Source organism: Falco rusticolus, chromosome W (genome assembly GCF_015220075.1).
Source record: "Falco rusticolus isolate bFalRus1 chromosome W, bFalRus1.pri, whole genome shotgun sequence".
Classification (NCBI taxonomy): domain Eukaryota; kingdom Metazoa; phylum Chordata; class Aves; order Falconiformes; family Falconidae; genus Falco; species Falco rusticolus.
In genome coordinates this window covers 18,269,305-18,290,920 of record NC_051209.1, presented here as the reverse complement: position 1 = coordinate 18,290,920, position 21,616 = coordinate 18,269,305, and the positions used below count along the sequence as shown (strand labels likewise).

General features: G+C 41.5%; 1 protein-coding gene across 1 annotated transcript in view; it reads right to left on the bottom strand.

The window, feature by feature from the left end:
- Positions 1 to 21,616, bottom strand: part of LOC119140719 (CUGBP Elav-like family member 4) — a 746,613-nt gene that overhangs the window by 76,994 nt on the left and 648,003 nt on the right. Inside the window, exons 6-7 of the mRNA XM_037372253.1 lie at positions 12,472 to 12,597; positions 7,752 to 7,831 (exon numbers count right to left, since the gene is read on the bottom strand). Of these exons, the coding sequence (XP_037228150.1) occupies positions 7,752 to 7,831; positions 12,472 to 12,597 (206 nt within the window). The remainder of the gene's footprint in view (positions 1 to 7,751; positions 7,832 to 12,471; positions 12,598 to 21,616) is intronic.

The following is a 21,616-nucleotide window of genomic DNA, read 5'->3' as shown; positions in this document are numbered from 1 at the left end:
ATGAATGCTGTGGTTTAGAAGGACCAAGGAAGCCCATGGAAGATGGCAAGTGAAGCTTGTCACATTTCATGGGTCTCTTCACTTTTCTACCAAATGCCTGCATGGCTATGGAGATGTGACTAGAGAAGTAAAGGCTGGTTTTGGTGCCAGTGATTCATACCCCCTGTCAAGCAGCCGGGCTGCCTGGATTTCTATTCTGGGATCCAGAAACATGTGATTTATTAGTTCATTTATGGAACAAGGCAGGAGGCAGGGAACATGGTCCTATGATATTTATTATTTTTTTTTTTTAGAAAGAATTAAGGGAAATTATGGCAACACTGGAACAGTGCTGGCCCAAAAGGTTGTAGAATCACCTGTCTTTGTGGTAGCAGTGGGGTGGGATGGTCTATGAACCTTAGTCCCCCTTCAGACAGAACTTGCTGCCCAAAGGAAAGCAAGGGGAACTATCAAGGGCCATTGGATTTTTGATGGAAGAAACGACTGCAAAGTAACATTTAGGTATTACACATCCATTGCTTCTTTCATCCCAAAGAACAACACATGACTTTATAACTGGTGTTTAGGTAGCATAGAAAAGTCCTTCATTACTGGAAGGAGGGCCAGGCCTGCTTCTGGTGAGTTATGAATGGGTTCCTAATATATTATTATTTCTTAACAGAGGGAATGAGTGTGCTGTGTCTTGCTCTGAATTAAAAAAAACCAGTCTGTGTGTTATACAGACATTTCATGGAGTACATGTTTTTTAAAAAGCAGAAACTCAAGTGATGAGAAAAAAAAATTGGTATGAATTTGTATTGCCATTCTCTTCCATCAGCTTCTCCAACAGTGTAAAATGAGGCCTCAGCTTTCTGCATTAATTTGAGCAGATTGCCTTACACTGATGGTATCCCACTTGGCCCTAGACTTTGTGACTTTGGCCAAGTAACTTTAGGGCAAATTCAGCTGCAAGGCATGAAGGGCACTTAGATGCTGGATTCTCATCAACTTTCACCTGGAATTACCTTTGAAAAATTCTCCCCTTTATGTTTCTGTGTTCATGTAAAACTAAAGTCTAGTGACTTTCCCATTTCCTATTTACCCTGACAGCCTGAGGGGGTCAGCAACTCTCTATGTCTCTACTGACATAGCAGCTTTTATTAACTGAGGACTTAGGCCCATGCTGGAATCTAAATGAGAGTAAATTTTCTTGGTTAATTGATACTCTGAATCACGGTCTGTTTAATTGTTATGTATTTGTATTATGGGTTTGGCTAAGGTTCTGTTTATGTTACCTGGATATTTTGAAGACATCCTTGGGAAGTGAGGTGGTGGACTGATGGCTTCAGGTTTGATCTTCTTAATTCTATGTTTTCCAGATTTAAGTAAATATTAAGATATAGATGCTCAAATATTCACTGGTTACTACTTTACTGGGAGCAGGAACAAGAATTGCTGTGACTTTGGCTATGAACTGGCTAAATATACTGATTGTGTATAAGACCAGTTAATTCCCAGACACTGTATTGTTGCTTCTTCTGCTTATCTTTTGTGTCTTGTCCCTTACAGGGACATGCAGATGACCTAATTGCAGCCATTTTGGGTATCTATTTTAAACCATCAATTACTTAAGACAGACAGATGTCTCTGACAGTCTAGTCTCTCTCCACCAACTCTAAGAGAAGTGTAGATGATAAGATTACAGATGACCCGAAAGTTTTATACCTTGACCAACACTTTGATGTAATTCAGCCAGCTCAACCCTGGCCTTTAGTTGATAAGCTGCGGACTGTGGGAAATTTCCTGTATGAGGTTTGTATGGTGCTTAGCACACAGCAATTCTATGTAAGACCAACAATAACCACATTTCCAACAGTAGTAGTCTGAGATGAAATCTGGTAGTTTCTAAGAGGGTGAAGAGCATGTTCCTGTTGACATAAGACCTGCAAACGTGAAGCTGTGGCTCCACACATCCAGTTCACAGATTTGACTTCCTGAAGATGTGCCTTGCTGGAAGTAGAATACATGCAAGTTTAGAACTCCAGTTGACCTCCCCCAACTTTGTAGAAATGACAAACCCTCCTTCCGAGCACTACAGTCTGCCATGAACCTGAAGGGAGAAGGGGACTGTACAGCTAGTCATGTGTGTGTGTTTGTGAAGAAGGGAGGAGAAACAAGGAAATTTTCTCCTACAAAAGAAATGATCCAATTTGAAGCAAGTCCCTCATGGGAAGAGCTGTGACAGAGGTTGCTCTGTTCCTGTTAATTTTCACAGTGCAGCTGTCAGCAGGTCTGTAAATAGTACTCCATGAAGCCAACATTTCCTATCCACACATCAACCATTCAATTAACAGAAGAAGAGAAGAAGAAAATAAAGTGCACCACAGCCTTCTATCATGGCTTTGATGTTTCCCAGCAATTTATGAAAGTGTTGTACACAAATCTAATTACAAGCCCCATTGCTTCCCATTTACATGGAGCTCCTCAAGTTCAGAGCTGTTTATATCAAAATAATCGTTAAAAATATCTCAGCTATCTACAGCATTGTGCCCCCACCCTGCTCACTGGAGTTTTTACCAGCTCAGTGCTTTGGTGCCATCATGCATGCATAATAATAGCTGCTTCCCCACCATTCTGCAAGTGAGGTGTCTGGGCTACAACTTCATCATGCCCACAAAGGCCTATTTTCCTTCTCTCCTGCACTTGCTCAGAGCTCCTTCTGCAGACTCTCACTACTTTCCTTTTCATCCCTAATCACCTAAATATTCATCTGCTGTGTTGATGGGGGTGAGCTCAGCTGCTCAGCCAGTTTCCATAATGGGACTGCATCTGAAGGCAAATTAACAGTGCTTTCCAAAGTCATAAATGCACTGTAGGCATGCACAGCAATAATAATAGCAGTCATAAACGCAAGCCAGGGTTGGTTTCTTTGATGGGGTGCCTGACCATCCAATGCCAGCAAGATAGGAACTGGTGCCCCATTTGCCATGAGTTTGAAAGAGGGCCACTGCACATGATAGATGTGTTTCTCAAGGCAATTTTTAATAATCTCATATTTAAGTCACTCTCACTTGGTAAACTAAATAGATGAAAAATTCCTGTAGCTTAATCACAATCTTTTACCACATGAGAGGGTAGATAATACATTGTATAAGGCAAGAAAAGAATGTCTTCATCTGACTATTAATTGTGTTTGTTGGGAATTTTGGTGCCATGGGTGGACTTCCAAGGAACATGGTAGGTGGAAACTGAAAGTCAGCCTTGTTCAGGGTGTTGTGTCATTCCTATTTTCTTGAGTAATAAAAAAAATAAGTAAACCAGTTAAACTAATCTTGAGTAATAAAAAAAAAAAAGTACACCAGTTAATCTGTCGCCTAACAACACTGAACAATAATTACATAATTTGATATAGGCAGAGATTTGAAGGGTTTTTTTCTGTCATTTGCATTGATAAGAGCTGCACAGAAAAATGTTGAAACGAAAGCCCCAAGTTAACAAAGTTTTGGGTTTCAGGACTTTTTTTTTTAAGTTCAATTAATTAGAATCTTTCTCTTAAAGACAGACATCTGTTCAGTGCTTTTATTGAAGACTCACATTTTCCTTTCTTTTCACAAAACCAAGTATTCCACAGAATAAAATAAAATGAGCTGAAAAGCACACTACTATTTGTGTTTTGGTTTGACAGGTTTCAAAATCTATTTCTGTAAAATAAAATTCCTCCAAAGGTATCTCTTTCTCTATATTGATTATAATAGAAACTTAGATAACAAGTGTTTAGATAACAACTTCAGATATAGTTCCTTAGCTTCTGGATGTCTCAAGTTAGGTGAGACGAGTCCCACCTCAGGTATTCAGTCTAATGCTGTTATGGAGATCTCCTTTATAATTAATGAAAGGGACAGGCATGCCCAGAAGGTGGTTTATCCTAGCACAGATAAATAAAGGGAAGAATGCACAAATCTCTAGAAATCTCTCTCCCCCTCCTTTCTGTAGTAATCCTATAAGATGTTTAGAATAGATTACAAACTTTTAGACCATAAAAACCAAATTAAATTAATCACACTCTTCATTCTTCTCACCTCTATGCAGAAAACGTAGATAACAGTACTGGGTTACCCCTTCCAGGAATTAATTTATAATAAAAGAAATTCTGAGGTGCCACAGTGGGCAAGATGGTGAAAAAGGTGCAACAGTAGTATAGTGTTTAACCCTGTGTACTTTCTGGGTAGGATAAACACTGCTGCAGTTTAGATATGCGTGATGAAGCGTGGAGGAGAGTGTATTCTGTGTAGGGTATGGACAGGGCTGCGTCATAGATGCATTGTGTAGAACAACTCTTCAACATTTGGCTGTCTCCTGGATATGAAGACATGGAGAGAAGGAGAAAACAAAGCTGAAGATGATGACTAAGTAGGAGCATGACTGACAGGCAGGATGATAATGTTGTCCACAGTGACTGAGAATGGAGGCAGAAGAGACAGGAGAAAGAATTTGGGAGGAAAGGTTCAAAGCTCTGTTTTATACATATTAAGCTTGATCTGACAGCTAGACATCCACTAGGAGATCCTAGAAAGACAAGTCAAAATTTTAGTTTGGACAGGACTCAGTCCTGCAGTAGAGAAGTTAGATCTGCAAGCTGTCACTATAGAAATAGTAGCTGAATTTGTGTTGGTCGATAAGGCTTCTAGGGACAAGGCTTGGCTGAGGAAGGGAAAAGAATCAAGGGAAAGACCTGTTTATGCCCCCATATGAGTGGGGAAGAGAGAGACAGCAGATTGTAGAATAACCAAAGCTGAAGATACAGGGCATATAATTGTTTAAAATACATTATAAATACATGCAAAAGTACATTAAAATTATGATCTAACATAAAAGGAAGACATGGAGGTCAAATAAAACACTATCCTAAAGCTGATGAGTTGTTAGGCAATATGATTTTAAATGACCCCAAAAAGCTCTCTTGGCAGGTATATATACAGAAGGAACTTTGAGGCTGCACAAAAGTAAGGGATTTTGGGGAAGTTATTTCTCAAACAATTGATTGTGTGACAATTGGAAAGCTTTAGACCTGTTTGGTGGGCCCTTAGGAGAAACAAGTGCCTTGCATAGAGAAGTGAGCTTGTGACAGATGGCAGTCAGGCACCTGTCCAAGGAAAGGTTAATAAAATAATAATGAAAAAAACCCACAAAAACCCCACAAACTTTCCAAAATGAAAGTTTTCTTTTGAAACTATTAGACAACATATGTTGTGTGAACAGGAAGTAACAGTAGAGCAATAATCCTGACAGCTGTGGAGAAACAGGAGTCTGCCGCAGGAAAGAACAGCTCGAGACTGTACAAGTATGATGATGGCCCCGTTGGTAGCACATGAGTACACAGCAAGAGACGTTTAATTTGGCTGAACCACAGGAACAACTGTGGGTTCACACTGCAACTGGAAAACGAGGCCAGTCCTAATGGTAAGAGAAATGGCAGGAGGACTGAAGGAAGATGGCAGCAATACACCCCTCCTTTCCAATGACAAGGGCTACATCTCCATCTCACCATGAGGTGGCTGCATTTCTCTGTTGACCATCCAAGCCCTGAAAGAAGATGCTCACCCTGAAGCACCATGAAAATGACAATGGGAACAGAGATCACTTGCAGGGTTTGGCCCATCTCATTCAAAGTGCCTTAAACATTTTGAGGCCCTGTTGGGAAAAACATCATCTGCTCCATGTCTTGATCAAGTGGCAGTCACTCAACAGGTCCTCAGTAGTCTGCTGAGCCACGATAACTGCCCATCTGACTGCTCATAGCTCATGGGAGATACAAGGCAACACCATATATCTTAGGTTATAATGAAGAGGATGAAATTCATAATTTTCTACTTTCTTTTCCTGTGAAATATGAGTAGGTACACACAGTGCTGCTGAGGTTCAGACAGTTCATGGAAACTTGTCAAGACACAGAAATTTGAGTGTGAATCTGGGATGTACATCTAGTAAGGGTTAAATTGTGATGCTTTTTCAGATGCCCAGATTTGGTTATTCAAGAACATATCTAGAACAGGTATTTGAGTCAAATAAGTCAACAGGAAAAATGATCCCTAACCTGATGAAGTGGCCAAATTCTTTATTGTTTTGCACATCAGTTGATGTCAGGAGGATGCTCCCAAGTAGTCAAGAGATGAGTATTTTTTATCTAAAGTGTGCTGAAAATAGGAAGGATAAGGGCTGGGGAAGGATAAGGATATTTTGGGTATAGTAGATTTAGATAAACTCTTCAACTCTACTTGGATTTTGTGTGTTTTCTACCATCTTCTTCTCACCTCTGTCCCCTACATTTCCAAGCTTTTTGGGACAGGAACTGATTTTTTATTACACCTTTTTTTGTGGTACCACACCCTGTGGAACTGCAATTCCTGATGTCATTTTATACACATTATCACTTTGTGTTAAAGTTTGAAAGAAAGTAATTGAAAGTACCTCTTTGACATGTCTCAGGAAAGATGCCTGTAATATTTTACTATTGGATGTCAGCATCAAGCCCAGCATCTGGTTTTGTTAGAAGGAATATTTTAGGAAGAGTGTCCTAAAAGTATTAGAATACTTAAATTAATCGAAATGCAGACACACACACCCCAGTAAGGAGATTTTTTTCAGTAGTGTCACTGGTAAGCATGTACTATTTTTAATCTGATTTGTGTAAGATGGTGTTCCAAAAAAATGAGATCTTGATGATTTGCTACTTTTAGAAATTTTTCCCCATAAAGAATTTTCCATTTTCATCCCTGCAAAGACCTAGAGACAATCTACCAGGCCCACTTAAAACTTATTTGCATAAATTAATGAGTTTAGATTAGTGTCTCTTAGTGAAAAGATTTTACACTCTTGAATATTTAATATTTTTTTGAGCTTTCCTGCATCCTTTCCAAGTTGTCCGGATGCTTTTTAGCCTTTCATGATTCACACTGTGAATAATTAGTAATAAAAATAATATACTATTATAATAAACCAAAACATGTTGGACCAGATTGTTTTTCCTTGCTGAACAGTGGAATGCCTTAGATTCCTCTAGGTCTGTGTGATGGTGTACAAATATCTTTTTGCAGAGAAAATACCTTTCCATTTCTACTTTCCTGAACTATCAGGCTTGAAAACCCATATTACTACATATTTTTCCAAGTGGAACAATCCCTCAAATGTTTCCTTGAAGATTCAGTAGTTGGTCTGACTGTCTTTCAAATGTTGGATGTAGGGGACCACATTTATGCCTATGTAGGCACTTATGTAGTAGCAGTGAGAGGCATCCATCACTGTGTGTTTTTTCTCTAGCTTCTAGTGCCATCACATGAACATGCTTCTCTGTTGAATGCTGGCAAAAAGTTCTTTATCCTTCACCTAGAGGCAGGGACTCTTTGGGGAGGGAAAACAAAGAAGCCCTTAGAGACAAGTTTCTACTTGATTCATCCCCTTGAAACTTGAAAAGTTACACTCATGGTGAGTCTGACCCAATGTTTTTGGCATCTGTGAACCATTTGTCTTTTTTTCAGGTCATCAAAACTGCTTGTCATAGAACACAGCACCCCTTGGGGTTCTGTGCATATGTGAAATGACAGTGCCATCCTGGCCTTTCCACTGAGGAGTTAAGCACACCCAAGGTCCTATTAGCCATCCTTCCCAGAAGATGAGTTGCAGAGAATAGATAAATCATCCTTCTTCCTCAATCAGGCCACAGGGCAGCAAAGGCCAGACCAATCCTCACTTGCCCATGTTACAGAGCTACTCACCGGCATTGTCTGGCTGCCATGCAAGGCATTGATGGCTGCTTGGGCCTCCGCATGTGAAGAGTATTTCACAAATGCACATCCTGGAAGAGGAAAAAGAAGAACATAAGAAAGTTTGCATAAGTGTAATGAAAATGTGTATAGCTGAGTATCCTGTCCTTAGAACTGGCCAATAAAGATGGTTGTGGAGAAAGTATAACAAGCAAATCTGCTCCTGGTTATTCCTTCCCAAACTCCAGTCATCAGCAGCCTGAGGACCTCTTCAGGCAAAGCTGCATTCAGAATCCCCATACTGCTTGTAATGGGCCTTGATGGACCCAAAGTTAGCAAGTACATTTTGAATTCACTTATACTTTGACCTCCACAGCTTCCCATGGCAGTGTTGCACAATTTTACAATTTATTGGGTGAAAATTAATTTCCTTTTGTTTGTATTGGAGTTATGCTGAATGCTCCTCTCTGCTGTTACAAGAAACAGTAAGGAACTGTGTAAAAGTTATCACAAAGCTGCATGTACTTGTTACAAACCACCACAGGACAGCTCTACAGAATGCATTCAGGTTACTCCAGACACACAATGTATCATATCACTGTCTGATAGAGCTCCATGATAGGCTACTCAGAGCTTGTCTTGGCTCCAAGAAGCTTTTGTCTGACAAAGCATGAGATAGATTCTGATGAAGAATCAGGGGTGGGAGAGATCTGCACATGATGATAGTGATCACCAAAATTTGAATCTTGGTCTTTCATAGCTGCAGAGGCAGTGCCAGTACAGATGTTCTCTGGATATTAGGGAAACATAGGGAGTGCTTCTCCATCCTGCATTGCCATGTGAGGAATCTTACACTGAATTCATATAAGATTTTAGGGCAGAAATGTACATTTATGAATACATGCTAGAGTGCAGAAACAATCACCATGTCAAAGCACTAGAGTGGAGGAAAGTATTGCTAACACTCTTATCTACAAGCAAACTGACTCAGAGAGAGGAAGAGTAATTTCCATATGCTAAGATAGCTATTGGAACAGATTGGAAGAAGTCTGAGAAGTTCTGGCTTCCATGCCCTTTTATTACTATCAAAGACTTTTGAGGTTTTAATCAATTTGCAAAGCCCTAGCTGTTTCCCTGAAGTGGTGCAGATCTGTGCAGGGAACAGTAGTCCCGACAATGGGACAGCTCTCCTTTATTCCCTCTGCAGCATCTTTAGAAGGTCCATGCACCCTTATGGAACTATACAGTGCAAAGTGCAGCATTAGAACATCCTACTTGCAAACTAGAAGAATGTTGGGGTCTGCAGCAGGTCTGCAGACAAGTTAGTTGACTTCAAAGACTTAGCCGTGTACCTTTAAGACAGCCACAAATTGTCAGGTATGTAAACAGGATGTGAAGAACCGGAACTTAGAACCGCAGCATACAGGCACCTACAGCAACAGCAAATAGCAAGCAAGAAGAAGAAGACAGAAAACCTATCAGGGTCTGACACATGTACTGTCTAAGATATATAAGCAATTTGTATAAACAATAAAGGCCATTTTGCCCAAACCCAGCCATGTAGACATAGTGTTTTTCAGTCCGCCTCGACTTGCGTCACCACAGAAGAATGAGCTTCAAAGGTCCCCAAAATCATAACTGCAAGTTGACAGAAGTGAGAGTGAAAAAAAAGCAGTGATAGCCCCTTCTAAAAATAACATACAGATATGAAATTAGCTTACAGCTAAAAGCTTTTCATTTTGTATTACCCCCTCACCACCATGCTCAAACTGTATTTCAAGAAAAGCACAACAATTTGTAAGGAGCTGAGAGGAGATGATGAGAAAAATGGGATAGATAAACTTCAGCTGGAAACAATAAGGATCATTTATGACATAATCACAGCCCAGCATTCCTGGGCTTCTGAGATACTGTGCCTTACTCTTCATTAATCAGAGATAATCCAGAATTAGGGTGTTTAATTATTTGCAGAGATTCTTTTGTACTTTTTTCCTCAAAAAAGAAGATGCTGATTGGGAAATATACAAATGCTTTCCACCTCCAGTCACCCATTGCATTTAGAGCAGGATTTTTGCCTGCAGTGATGCTGTCATGTTGAAGGCTTCACTTTTCAGGTGAAATCCAACCCTGTGCTGAGGAACCTGATTGATCAGTGGAGCTGGATAAAGGTGGGAATGAAGGGAGCAGCAGGTATTTATCTTGTTTAATGCCCAAGATGCTAATGGGATCCCTAATACTGCTTCCAGTAGGTTTTGAGGTAGCAGGGCAAGTGAAAACTTAGCTTTCACTGGTGTATGGTAGCAAGACAATAGCAGAGATCCCAGCATTTTAGCCCTTTTGTTTGTGTGTTCAATTAGATGGCTGCTGTACACAATATCAAATGTGAATGTAATCTTCTTTGCCCCCATTTTTACCAGAACGGACTCTAAGACCTCATTAGCTGAGGGGATGAGTCATACCACCCTCCTCAGAACAATGATATCCCTTTGACAGGAGCAGATCTGGAGTTTGAATGGATTTTGACACGCAGAGAGAAGCATGCATGTGCTCAAATATTTTTCTTTCCTTATTTTGAAATTATAGAGCTGAAAGGGCTGTTCTGACTGTGTTGTCAGTTTAGAGGAGACTGCAGAATCAGGGTTATAATTGCAAAGGGTATTAAAGACTCCTCTTGTGGAACTTCTGGTGCTGTGGGAAATCTTTACTTTCTGAGTTACTGAAGTAGAAAACTGCTGAATGGAAATAAAAAATATAAAGGCTGACCAGAAAGCAGAAGTGCAGACCCTGTGGGTCATGCTGGCTTGCTGAAATGGATGCACTTCGGCTTTCTCACCTGAGGACTCTTGCTGAGGAGTCCTGGCCGCACACTGGTGAGCTTTACCTGGAGAGGTGCAGGAAGGCTCCTTCCTCTCCCAGGAGAGCCAGTCTCTGCATTCCCCTTCAGGAAGAGAAATGCTTCAGTCCCAGCTCTTCTGCCACCTGGTTGCATGCTCCAGCCATACTGCTGCCCCTGAGTGGTTCATGCAGGAGCTATTTCTGCAGTGCTGTGAAGTGTATGTGTCATGGCTCAGGATGTCATCCATGGCTTCAGGCAAGGTTCAGGCTGTGACTGGACTGTAATGGTGTTCAGGTGGGAAGCTGGGACCTGCCTTCTGAAAGCAGTGCTTGCATTGAGGTACATGGAGAACTTAGAGGTTCACCACAGAGATGCCTGGTGGGTCTTCATGTAATGGCTTGGGTAGGACTGAAGTCTATGGGATCTGATTGTTATCTGGCACTTAGACAATCTGCATAAATCTCAATTTAGATTTATGGGTTTTACCAAAAATAAGTAGCTCACAAGCAATGTGTCACATTGTTTTTTAGCAGATGGAAAACATTACAGACTGGGAATAACTCTGTGGGAGTTTTGGCTCTCCTGACTGTCCTAAGATACAGGCACTACCTTTAAGTTTTCTGTTGGATTAACCACTCTGTGTGCATGTATGTAACTGTGTGTGTGTAAATTAGGAGCTTCACATTCTCAGTAAATAGCATCAGAGAATAGAAACTGGTAATATTAATTCTGTTAAGGCTCAATATTGATCCTGAACAGCTCAGTGAAATGCAAGCCTGAGACTGCAGCCTGCTAGCACTGATAATTAAACTGGTTAGCAATATGGAGCTGCCACTCAGATTCAGACTTATGATGAAATTGTTTAAGAAAAAAAAAGAACAAGTATGATTACAAGTCTTTGGGCTGGATCTCCTTTGGAACCTGTTTCTTACCAATCTCAGACATTATTGCCTTTATTCTTACTCTGTTTAATTCCTTTGTCATTACATTTTGTTCTATACAATTCCCAGTGGAGGCAGACACAGGGTTTTTTGCTTTTCCCCAATTTACTAATTTGTTCAGTGAATGGAGTGCTTAACTGTCTACAATTATGATGGTTGGAGCTCTTCTAGGCAAACCTAGCCTACCACTTTCCAGAGCGGCAGCCCCTGTCTTTGGTTGTCATGAAATTAGTCATAAAATTGAAGGAAGGTGACCACAGTTTATTTTCAGCCATTGATAATTCATCATTGAAGGATGAGCTTTGACTTATACAGATGCCCTATAATGTTGGTGTGAAGTCTTTTTTGGCCACCAGTGATCCAGGTAAAAAGTGATACCAAAAAGTGACAGAAGGAGGCTAAGACACCTAGTTTTGCAATGAAGCATTTCCATGTTTCAAATGGTAAATGTCTGCAGAGTATATTTAAAATCAGCACTTGTACCCTTGCAATTATGATCACTGACCACTGTGTGTCTATGCAAAGATCAAGTGAAGAAGGGGAAGACCTGGGGCTGGTGGGTGAGAAATACACAGAGATGGTGGTGGAGCCAGTGAGTCAAGATGTAAAGTAGCACCCTTGGCTTTGTTTAAAGAATGAATTGGTCTGTTCGACAGGGTGAGGAGAGCACAACTTGAGTGAATGTGTTCAGAGGGGAGGCTCTGCCTGTGAGCAAACAATACTAAGCATCATTTTTGCATGCGTCTTGTTAGGGGGCATGTGTTTTTGAGTACAATCAGCTTTTTCTTCTCATGTACAAGCACACAGTGACCAGCAAAGAATGGGCTCCCTTGGCAAATGTGACCCCTCCTAATGTAAGAGATGCTGTCCTGGTGGCTACATAGTGACTTTGTCACACTAGAAAATTATATATACACTGAGACCGGGTCTAGCTTGACACAAGTTATCACCTTACCTTTGCTATTGCTATCAGGTCCCCGAAGGATTGTACACTCCTCAATGTTGCCAAATGACTCGAATAGCTTGCGCACATCATCTTCTGACTGCTGCTTATTGAGCATGCCCACAAAGAGTTTTCTGTCTTCTGGAACAAAATAAAGAGATGCTTACCATATTTCAGGAGGGATGTGAAAGCCATTATGGCTCAGTGTCACATGCAAAACAAACAACGATTTTATTGAGGTGACACAGTTCAGAAGCTGCTAGTCATTTCAGGTGGCTGGCTTGAAAAGCCTTAATAGCATCTGACTTTCAAGGAGTGCTTGAAAATAATTTGGCAATTTAAATAAAAACAACAAAAACATCCAAAACCCCAGAAATATACAAAATCTTTAGCTGCTTCTCAAAATCTAGGCACCAAGGTCTTCCAAATAAACTTTTTCTGATTAATTTTTGTAGTCAGCTTGCAGTAACTGAAATGACAACATTGCTCAAACAGCGATCTAAGAGGAATGTGCATAAAGGTAGCATATAAAAATAAAGTCAAAATGAAAAATAACAAGTTAGTAGCTCTCACAATACTAAATAAGTTGCAGGGGAAAAAATGTTTAACATAACTAATTTTAAATCAGGATATAACAGAAGCCACAGCCTGTAAATGGAGATTTGTCATTCATACCCACTCGCAGGCTCATACCTATAAGTTTGGATGAGTTTTATAATATATTTTTAAAGTTCATTTTAAATAAGCCCAAAATTTTTGAAACATATTTTGTTTCTTTGAAGCATGATGATAACTTATATGATTACTAATATCTGAGACAGCTCAAATAGGTGGTATTTCATGTCAAAGCAAGATGTGGTCTACTAGTGATAATTGTATTTTGAATGAGGAAAACTATTTATACTTGGACTTATACGAAGTATAGAGATCTTCAGTCCAGAACAAAACACCTTCAGAAAATGTTGGTGAAAACGGACCAAACTAATGATTGCTGAGATGGTAGAAAGTTCTCAGAGGGCACTGAGTAATGCCTCTAGATCAGCTTTATGTTCAGAGATATTAGACCAAGAAAAAAAAGAAATTTACATAGCTTATATTGTGTACATAAACAGTCCATTTGCATATGATTCATAAATGTCTTATCATTCATTAAACACTATGTAAATGTGTGAACTAAGAGTTTTTTCAGAGTAAATTATAGAGCAGGTGTAACTAATTTGAATAAATAAATAGTTTTATTTTAAAATTTATTTATTTTTAATGCACATGTTAACCTAAAGGTGAACAAAACACTGGTTTGCAAAAACCCTTTTCTAGCTAAGTGGGTGATTTATGCCACTTTTGTTCACCAAGAAATCATTGGTGTAGGCAACCTGTTGTGCTTCAACCTGTGTTTGATCAAAATTCCCCTCTTCAAGATGCACCTGCAAATTACTTTATAGCCTTGGATGATGAAAATTTTTAATGCAATGGATAGCAAGTGAGGATATTAGGAGCTTTCAATCCTGCAGTCAAATTATTCACATGAATGAAAATGTACTGCCCACAGAAAATGAGGTTATGTTGCCTTCAGTTAGACTGCTGAAATGGTAGGAAAAATAGGTTGAGGAGGGTACATGTGCATTTCTGATAGGGGAGAAAAACAGGAATAGCCTTTTGATAGACATGTTAAAGCAAGAAACATGCCTACTTTATGTTGAAATTGATTAAGCAAAGGGACTTTTTGAGGTATTTGCTGGCAACACAAAGTTTAGGCTTCAGTGATGCACAAAGCCCTAACTAACATGACATATGTTGTTCCCACCTCAAGAGATGGTGCTTTGGGCATCTGAAAGATTTGTTTCCTTGATGGCCAAACTGACCTGCAAAAGAGACTCTCAGAGGTGAGGTATAAGCCTTAGAGAGGAAGCTACTGAAGTTGAGCATGCGCTCTGTGGGGCATCTTTCAGTCTAGGATTAGACAAAGCCTTGGAGAAAGAGTCCATTCCAAACTCCAATGGTTGTCCAGATATTGGAGGAAAACCCACCCAGAGAATGAGACCAGCTTTCCTGGAAGATGGGAGATATTTTAGGAACGGGGCAGAGCAGTGGGAATGAACTGGGAACACCACTGGCAAAAGACCTTGCCTAGAAAGTTTGTGTCTAGTAAATACTTTCAGCACAGAGGAAGTGTCTGTTATATTGTACTTTATAGTTTCCCCTGTTTCAAATAAGCTGCATCAGCAAAAGCACTCCTATAGCTGTGTAACTGTATTTTCACCAGGCTTTTTGCTAGTATAAAGGTATCATTAAAAAAACCCCAAACACATCCTTCCCCTCTCAGCAAAACTCTCTAGTGAGGAACTGGCCTGCAACTGCCTTGTCTGATTTAGTTTATGCAAAGCTAAAACCAGGTGTTTTAGGAACCACTTTTTTTTATATTGTATTTTTTTTTTTAACCCCCTTTTCTGCATCTCTGCAGGACACTAGGAGTGGTAATACCTGTCCCCATATCCAGCTGGCAGAAGATGTGGTGCTTTGGCAAGCTGCCTGCAAGGTGACCATTAGACTACCAGAAACAGGCTCTTCCAAGGGTGAGGATCACATTCCCAGGGACTGCTGGTCCAGCTGCCCCAGGGGAGGTGGCATGAAAGGACTTCCCCATGGCCTGCCAGAGCTCAGAGCTGCCTGGACATCACCTCCAGTCCTGTTGCTAAAACAGTACCCTGTCTCCCTCCTGAAAAACAGTGCCTTGGGTTGTCAGGGGAATCATTTGTCACAGCTGCTGTCTCAGAAATCTACACAATCACACACTTGGCTGATAAAAAAAATGAATTGGTTTAAGAAGCTTTTTTCTCTGAGAGGTTCTTATAACAAAGTGCTGCATTTACCTTTCATGTCTAAGCCCTGCCAGGGAGCTCAGCCGCATGTTTTAATAATGCTCCTCACACATCTCAGGTGGGAAGAGAGAGGGAAGGGTCTAGCAGCTGGGACCATTCATCATGTTCAAGGTCTTAGCTAATGAGTTTATCCTCTAATGGGCTTATATGAGCCTCTTGCACCCTGTGTCCCCATACGCTGCTCTTCCAAGTCCTAAACAAAAAAGCTGACATGTCATGCACTGGGGTAACTACTTGTAAATGTTTTGTAAATATGTCCGAGCAAGGCCATGAGACTGCCAGAATAAAATAAAGGGAGGATGTGCTGGTGTCAGTGGGATGTATCTGAGCACGTGTGTACACCACAGGTGCTCCCCACCAGACATTTCTAGTGTCCTCAAATGAGAATGAAGGGCAGTACATTGCTGTACCATCTCTCAGGCCACTCTATATCCTACAGAAACTCAAGTTTTAGGCTGCACATGAGCCTGGAGCAGTCCTTGTATCAACCTGTCCCTGAGCGCTGCCTATCTGTATACTGTAGGGTCCACTCCTACCACCCAAGGTCCACCTGTACCACGCTCCTGAGTCCCATGCTTCCTCTTTTTTCAGCGAGGGACCATCCCAAGTCTATGCAACTTAGGACTCACATCTGAATATCAGAGCACAAGGCAGATTCTGTCTTCCATGTCCCCCATGGCCAAACTCAATGCTGTCAATTATCTTAATTTCAGACTGTAGGACTGAGGGGTAAAAAACTTTCAGATCAGACCCCCTAAGACCTGGGCCCCAGGACAAAGTGAACACACAGACAAGGAGAATAGAAATATTGTCCAGGGGCAGAAGATGCCAAAAAGAGTCTGAGCACGAACCTGTGATCTAGGATGCCCTCAACATGAGCTGGGGGCATGACCGTGTGCTCCAGACTAAGCTAGCCTATGGCCAAGGGAGACAGTGGGACCTCACAGTACCATTCTGTCTTCCACAACATAGGTGGGTAGCCATGAGGAGCAGCCTCTATCTCCTCCATATGAGGGAAACTGAGACAATGAGCTTACTTAGCATGTCAAGACACGTATGATAAAAAAACTATTCTATGCAGCTTCCTCAACACTATACATGACCACGAGTTAGGTATTGATGCACATCTGAGCTGCTTCAGTTTGCATTTATCAGGAAGGACCTGTCCAAACTTTTTTCTATTGCACACACTACAGTGATAGTTTCAATTTTTATCTCAATCCCAAATTTCATGTTAGTGAAGAAAGATCACTAGCCTCACTGTAGAGGCATCCCTTAACAGCAGCAGTCTGAGAAGTGACACTGCCCTACAGCGTGGGGGCTGTGCAGTGTCCATGTATATCTCTTCTCCCCACATTTTTGTTTTTCCTCATTAGTGTTCACCCCATTATCAGTATTTACCCACAGTCTGAGTCCATCATACCTACCTGGCCCATGGAAATAACTATGGATGGATATTTCTCTTCTGTGGTGCCCAGAAGAGCCAAAGAGGTTTTTGCTGGTACACCACAATGCTCTCACCATGAGTGATCTGAGGCACTCCCATCATATTGAAAATTAAGTTCATCCCAAGTCTACCACATTTTGCTATAAGCAAACTACAAGCAACAACATGAGCCAGCACTCCCTGTTCCTCCCAGGAAGCTGGGTAGGGAAAGAAAGGCCATAGCAATGGCAAACCAGAGTCCCCAGAGATTTCCCCTTGGTGACATTTCCAATAACCCTATGAAACCAGGTTCCCCTCTTCTTGACTGCTCTGCTAGCTGTGGAGGCTTGTTCCCATCAGGAAAAGCTGGCTGCAAGGCACAGTGGTGAAGAAATGTAACCTGTCAGGTAAATATACAGTGATTATAAATCTCCCCAGCTGTGTTTATATGAAGCCTCCACACCTTCCCCAGTGCAAATAGGGGTTAAATTATTCCCTTTAATATTTGTATTTAAATGTTATGTTTCTATGATAAGGCAGAGGTGTCAGACAGGCCTGGATGAAGGAGGCAGCATGCATGAAAGGTGAAATGATAGAGCACTGCAAACCAAGTGGTGAGAGATGGGAAGGGGCAACATGAGAGCAAGGGGGAGGACAAGCACTAATTAAAGAGACAGAAGGGAGAATGAGATGCAGGATGTTTGACCCTCCAAGAGAACAAAACCAAGAATCACAGCAATTATGGAGGGACTGGGGGGAAATTAGGTGTACTCAGAGAGACATGATACAGGTTTGTGTTTGTCCAGCTAGCTCTTGGTAATCTATGTGTGTATGGGGGGGTACGTTTAGATAAGAGTATATAAATATACTTGTGTTGTCATATTCCTCATGCAAAACAAAGAGGTTGAATACTTGTACCAGGAAAGAGTAAACCAGCTTTATCATCTAAAACATTGCATCCAAGGCCTTGGAAATAAAGTGGGACAGATCTACCACATTTGTGGCCCAGACTAATCAGGAGGGCAAACCAGAAGATCACTATCGTCCCTTCTAGTCATGAAACCTCTTATTCTAAAAGCCTATGACCCTCTCTATTTCATCCTGAGTTCATTGCCAGGGCATCACACATGGATAGTGCACATGCTTCTTTGTGCAAGAACAAAACTGTCATTTGTGTATTTCTTTATGGGAATGAGGATCTTCTGTATGCACATGGTATTCACCAGAGCAGCTCTCTGATGTTACTTAATGCCCTTGGCTTCCTAAGCATCAGGACCAGGTTGCTGTATGGATTCTTTTCAGAAATCAGATGTTAATTAATTACATTATTTATATAGCTAATAATTATTTGTCCCTGTGGCTATTTCCCTCCTCCCCAAACATTGCTTGCACACACAGCCTCGGTCCAGGCACCAGGGAGGCCTTTAAGCTTATCTCCATGGTACCATGACAGAACAAATGAGCAGCCTAAAGAAATTTTCTCTGCAGGTGTTGGAATGAAGAAAATACCAATGCATAGGAACAAGTGGCACATCTACCAGACAGGATGCCAGAGGCAGAGCAGATCTTCCTTGCCTGCTCTCCTGACCAGTCCTCAGCAGAGAGGGGAGAGGAGGCAGCACTGACGGTATCCACCATAGAATCATATAGTATGATAGAATGCTTTGGGTTAGAAGGGACCTTTAAAGGTCATCTAGTCCAACTCCCCAGCAATGAGCAGGGACCTCTTCAAATAGATCAGGTTGCTCAGAGCTCTGTCCAACCTGGCCTTGAATGTTTGCAGGGATGAGGCATCTACCACCTCTCTGGGCAACCCGTGCAAGTGTTTCACCACCCTCATCATAAAAAATATCTTCCTTATATCTAGTCTGAATCTACCTTCTTTTAGTTTAAAACCATTACCCCTTAACTTATTGCTACAGGCCCTACTAAAAAGTCTGTCCCCATCTTTCTTATAAGCCCCCTTTAAGTATTGAAAGGCTGCAATAAGGTCTCCCCTGGAGCCTTCTCTTCTCCAGGCTAAACGACCCCTACTCTCTCAGTCTTTCCTCATAGGGGAGGTGTTCCATCCCTCTGAACATTTTCATGGCCCTCCTTTGGACTCACTGCAACAGTACCATGTCTTTCCTGTACTGAGGGCCCCAGAGATGAACATGGTACTCCAGGTGGGGTCTCATCAGAGTGGAGTAGAGGGGCAGAATCACCTCCCTGGACCTTCTAGCCATGCTTCTTTTTATGCAGCCCAGGATACGGTTGGCTTTCTGGGCTGCAAGCGCACGTCCAGCTTTTCATCCATCAGCATCCCCAAGTCCATGCAGTGGGATCAGGAATCTGCCAAAGGCACAGTGGAGAAGAATAGCTATAAATTGGGATTAATTTTTTTTCATAAAATCATGGATAAGGTATCTTCCTCAAGCCAAAGAAAAAAGGAGGACCTATAGAGCAGAAGGGTAAGCCGCAGATGCCCCGAACATTATCAAAGTTTGGATTGACCTCTGAACTCAAATCTGCAAGGTCAAACTGGCTCCCCTTGCAAGCTGGACTGCCCTGCTGCTCCCCTCAGCTGTGCTAATCAGGTGGATCTATAGGCAAAAAGCAGGGCATTTCCTGGGGCCTGGGCTGTGTGATCCTATTGCCATTTTCACAGCAGTCCTACAGCTCCATGATGACGATTACAGCTCTTTCCACAGGGGAAGTGATTACAAATTCTGTTGTAGTTAATTGTAAATTAGCTACTTATCTTCTCTGTGGTACCTTGCTGGAAAATACATGAACCTTGTAAAATGGAGGTGTTACAAAAATTAGAACATGAGGGGAAAAAACCAACAGCCACCAAAAACCCAGCTCAGTCTGGAAACAGCAGAAAGCTACCACTACCTACCTCCAAACAACAGAAACCAAATCCTCCTTCCACCTGCATAGACTCACATTAAATGTATCTGGGTGTATTCTCTGCTTTTGGGGATCCTCATCCATACTACAGTCTTATCCTCCTTTAGCAGGGATACCTGCTTGACATGCAACTGGAAGAGGTACTCAGTCTGCACCAGCTGCTAAACCATGTCCAGAAATTGTTTGGGAAAGCAGGCATATGAGCAGGATGGCTAAAGTGTAGAGCTAGGACAAAAAATGGAAGGAGATGGAGAAGAAAGTTCAGACCAGGAGGATGAATACTGTCTGGGCTCATCTGGCCTGTACTCTTGTGGCAAGACCTGCTGCCTATCTGCACTGAAGTGAAATCCAACCTTAAACCTATAGCCTCATCTGCACAGTTCAGATGAAAGCACTCAGCCTTCCTCTGTGCAGACAAAACAGGTTATAGACAAAACAGGTTATAGACAAAACTTGGACAACAGGCCAAGCAAACCCTGCCATGAAGACATAGCCTAAATGATTCTCTTAACAGCAGACTATTCTTATACAGCTGAGAATATTATAACCGCAAGACAAATATCAGTAGTTCTGATTTGCTGAACAGCACTGTCACAACTGTCCATTGCCAAGAGATGCTATTCCCTGTGCAGATCTTAAATGACAGGTTTTATGATGTTTGATATTGAGCTGGGAAAGCAATTCACAACAACCCACTTCATTAGTAGCCCTTGCGGTCTAAAACCTTGTGTCATTCAAAGCTCAAAGACTCTTCATGATTTGTGCCTGGCAGATCATAATTTCTCCAAAGTTTATTCATTATCTGAAACACCCAACTGGAGTATTTCTGAGAATGATTCATGAGGCGATGCTTTCTAGGAAAAGACTCAGTCAAAATCTGATCTCTAAATTCACTGTATAGCCCAAACACCCAGTTTCTCTTCACCATCCCTCCACAATAGGTAGAATATCTGAATTCAAAGCAGCCTTCCAATAATGAAATGCCTCCTTCTCTAAATATTAGCAGCCTGTGCTTACAGTTCCCATTTCCCAGGAACACCCCTGGAAATGTTCATGGGAGAAAAGCCCCTAATGAGACCCAGCATTGAAGTGTGGAGGCATGCAGCTATGCTGTAACTAAACTTTGCAGGATTTTCCATGACTGTTTGGGCTTCTTTTTCCTGAAAATCTGCAGATGACTCCCTGGCCCAGCTTGATGGATTTCACGAAGAAGAAGGAGGTGGAGAAGACTGTCTTGTAGTATCAAGTGACAACTCGAACACTGAAGTACATCACACATTCATCTTTCAGAGACAGCTCAGCTTTGAATACAACTCTTACAGCCTTTCGTTTTGGGGAATTTGACACATCTTAATTCCTATGTGTAACATCCCCTTTTCACTCTGAGGCTGAGCCTGAAGGGCAGTTTGGTTTTCATGCTCATTCATAGCAAAGCTTAGAAGCCTCTTGACAAACTCTTCAGGGTCAGTGGTGCCAAGGCTTGTGTGTAAGGAAAATAATTTTCACTTCGTAAACTCATCTCATTGGTGACATGTTGGGTCTTTGAAACCCTTTCCAGAAGCCTAGAAGGCCAGATTATTAATCCGTGGTAGCACCCCAGCCTTGAGCATGAGAACTGTTGGAACAGCAAAGACACGGGCAGGAGGGGGTGGAGGGGAGTGAGAAGGACATATTTTCTCTTGCAGGAACTGTGACGGCATTTCAGATAGAAATAAACTTCAGGTTGTTTTAAAGATTTCAGTAGAGGTAATAGAAATACTTCCTCAGAATTGCCCTAACCTGTTATCTCTCTTTTGCTCTGTATATCATCCCTTTTCCTCCAAGTCTGTGACAGCCCCACAAGGCCACAGCCTCCTTATTATTGAAGAGGGTGATTAAATGGGATTCACAAAAAGACAAAGGGCTGAAAACCTGCCAATTTTTAGTCCCTCTTTTGCTGTGCTTAAAAATTCCATTTCCT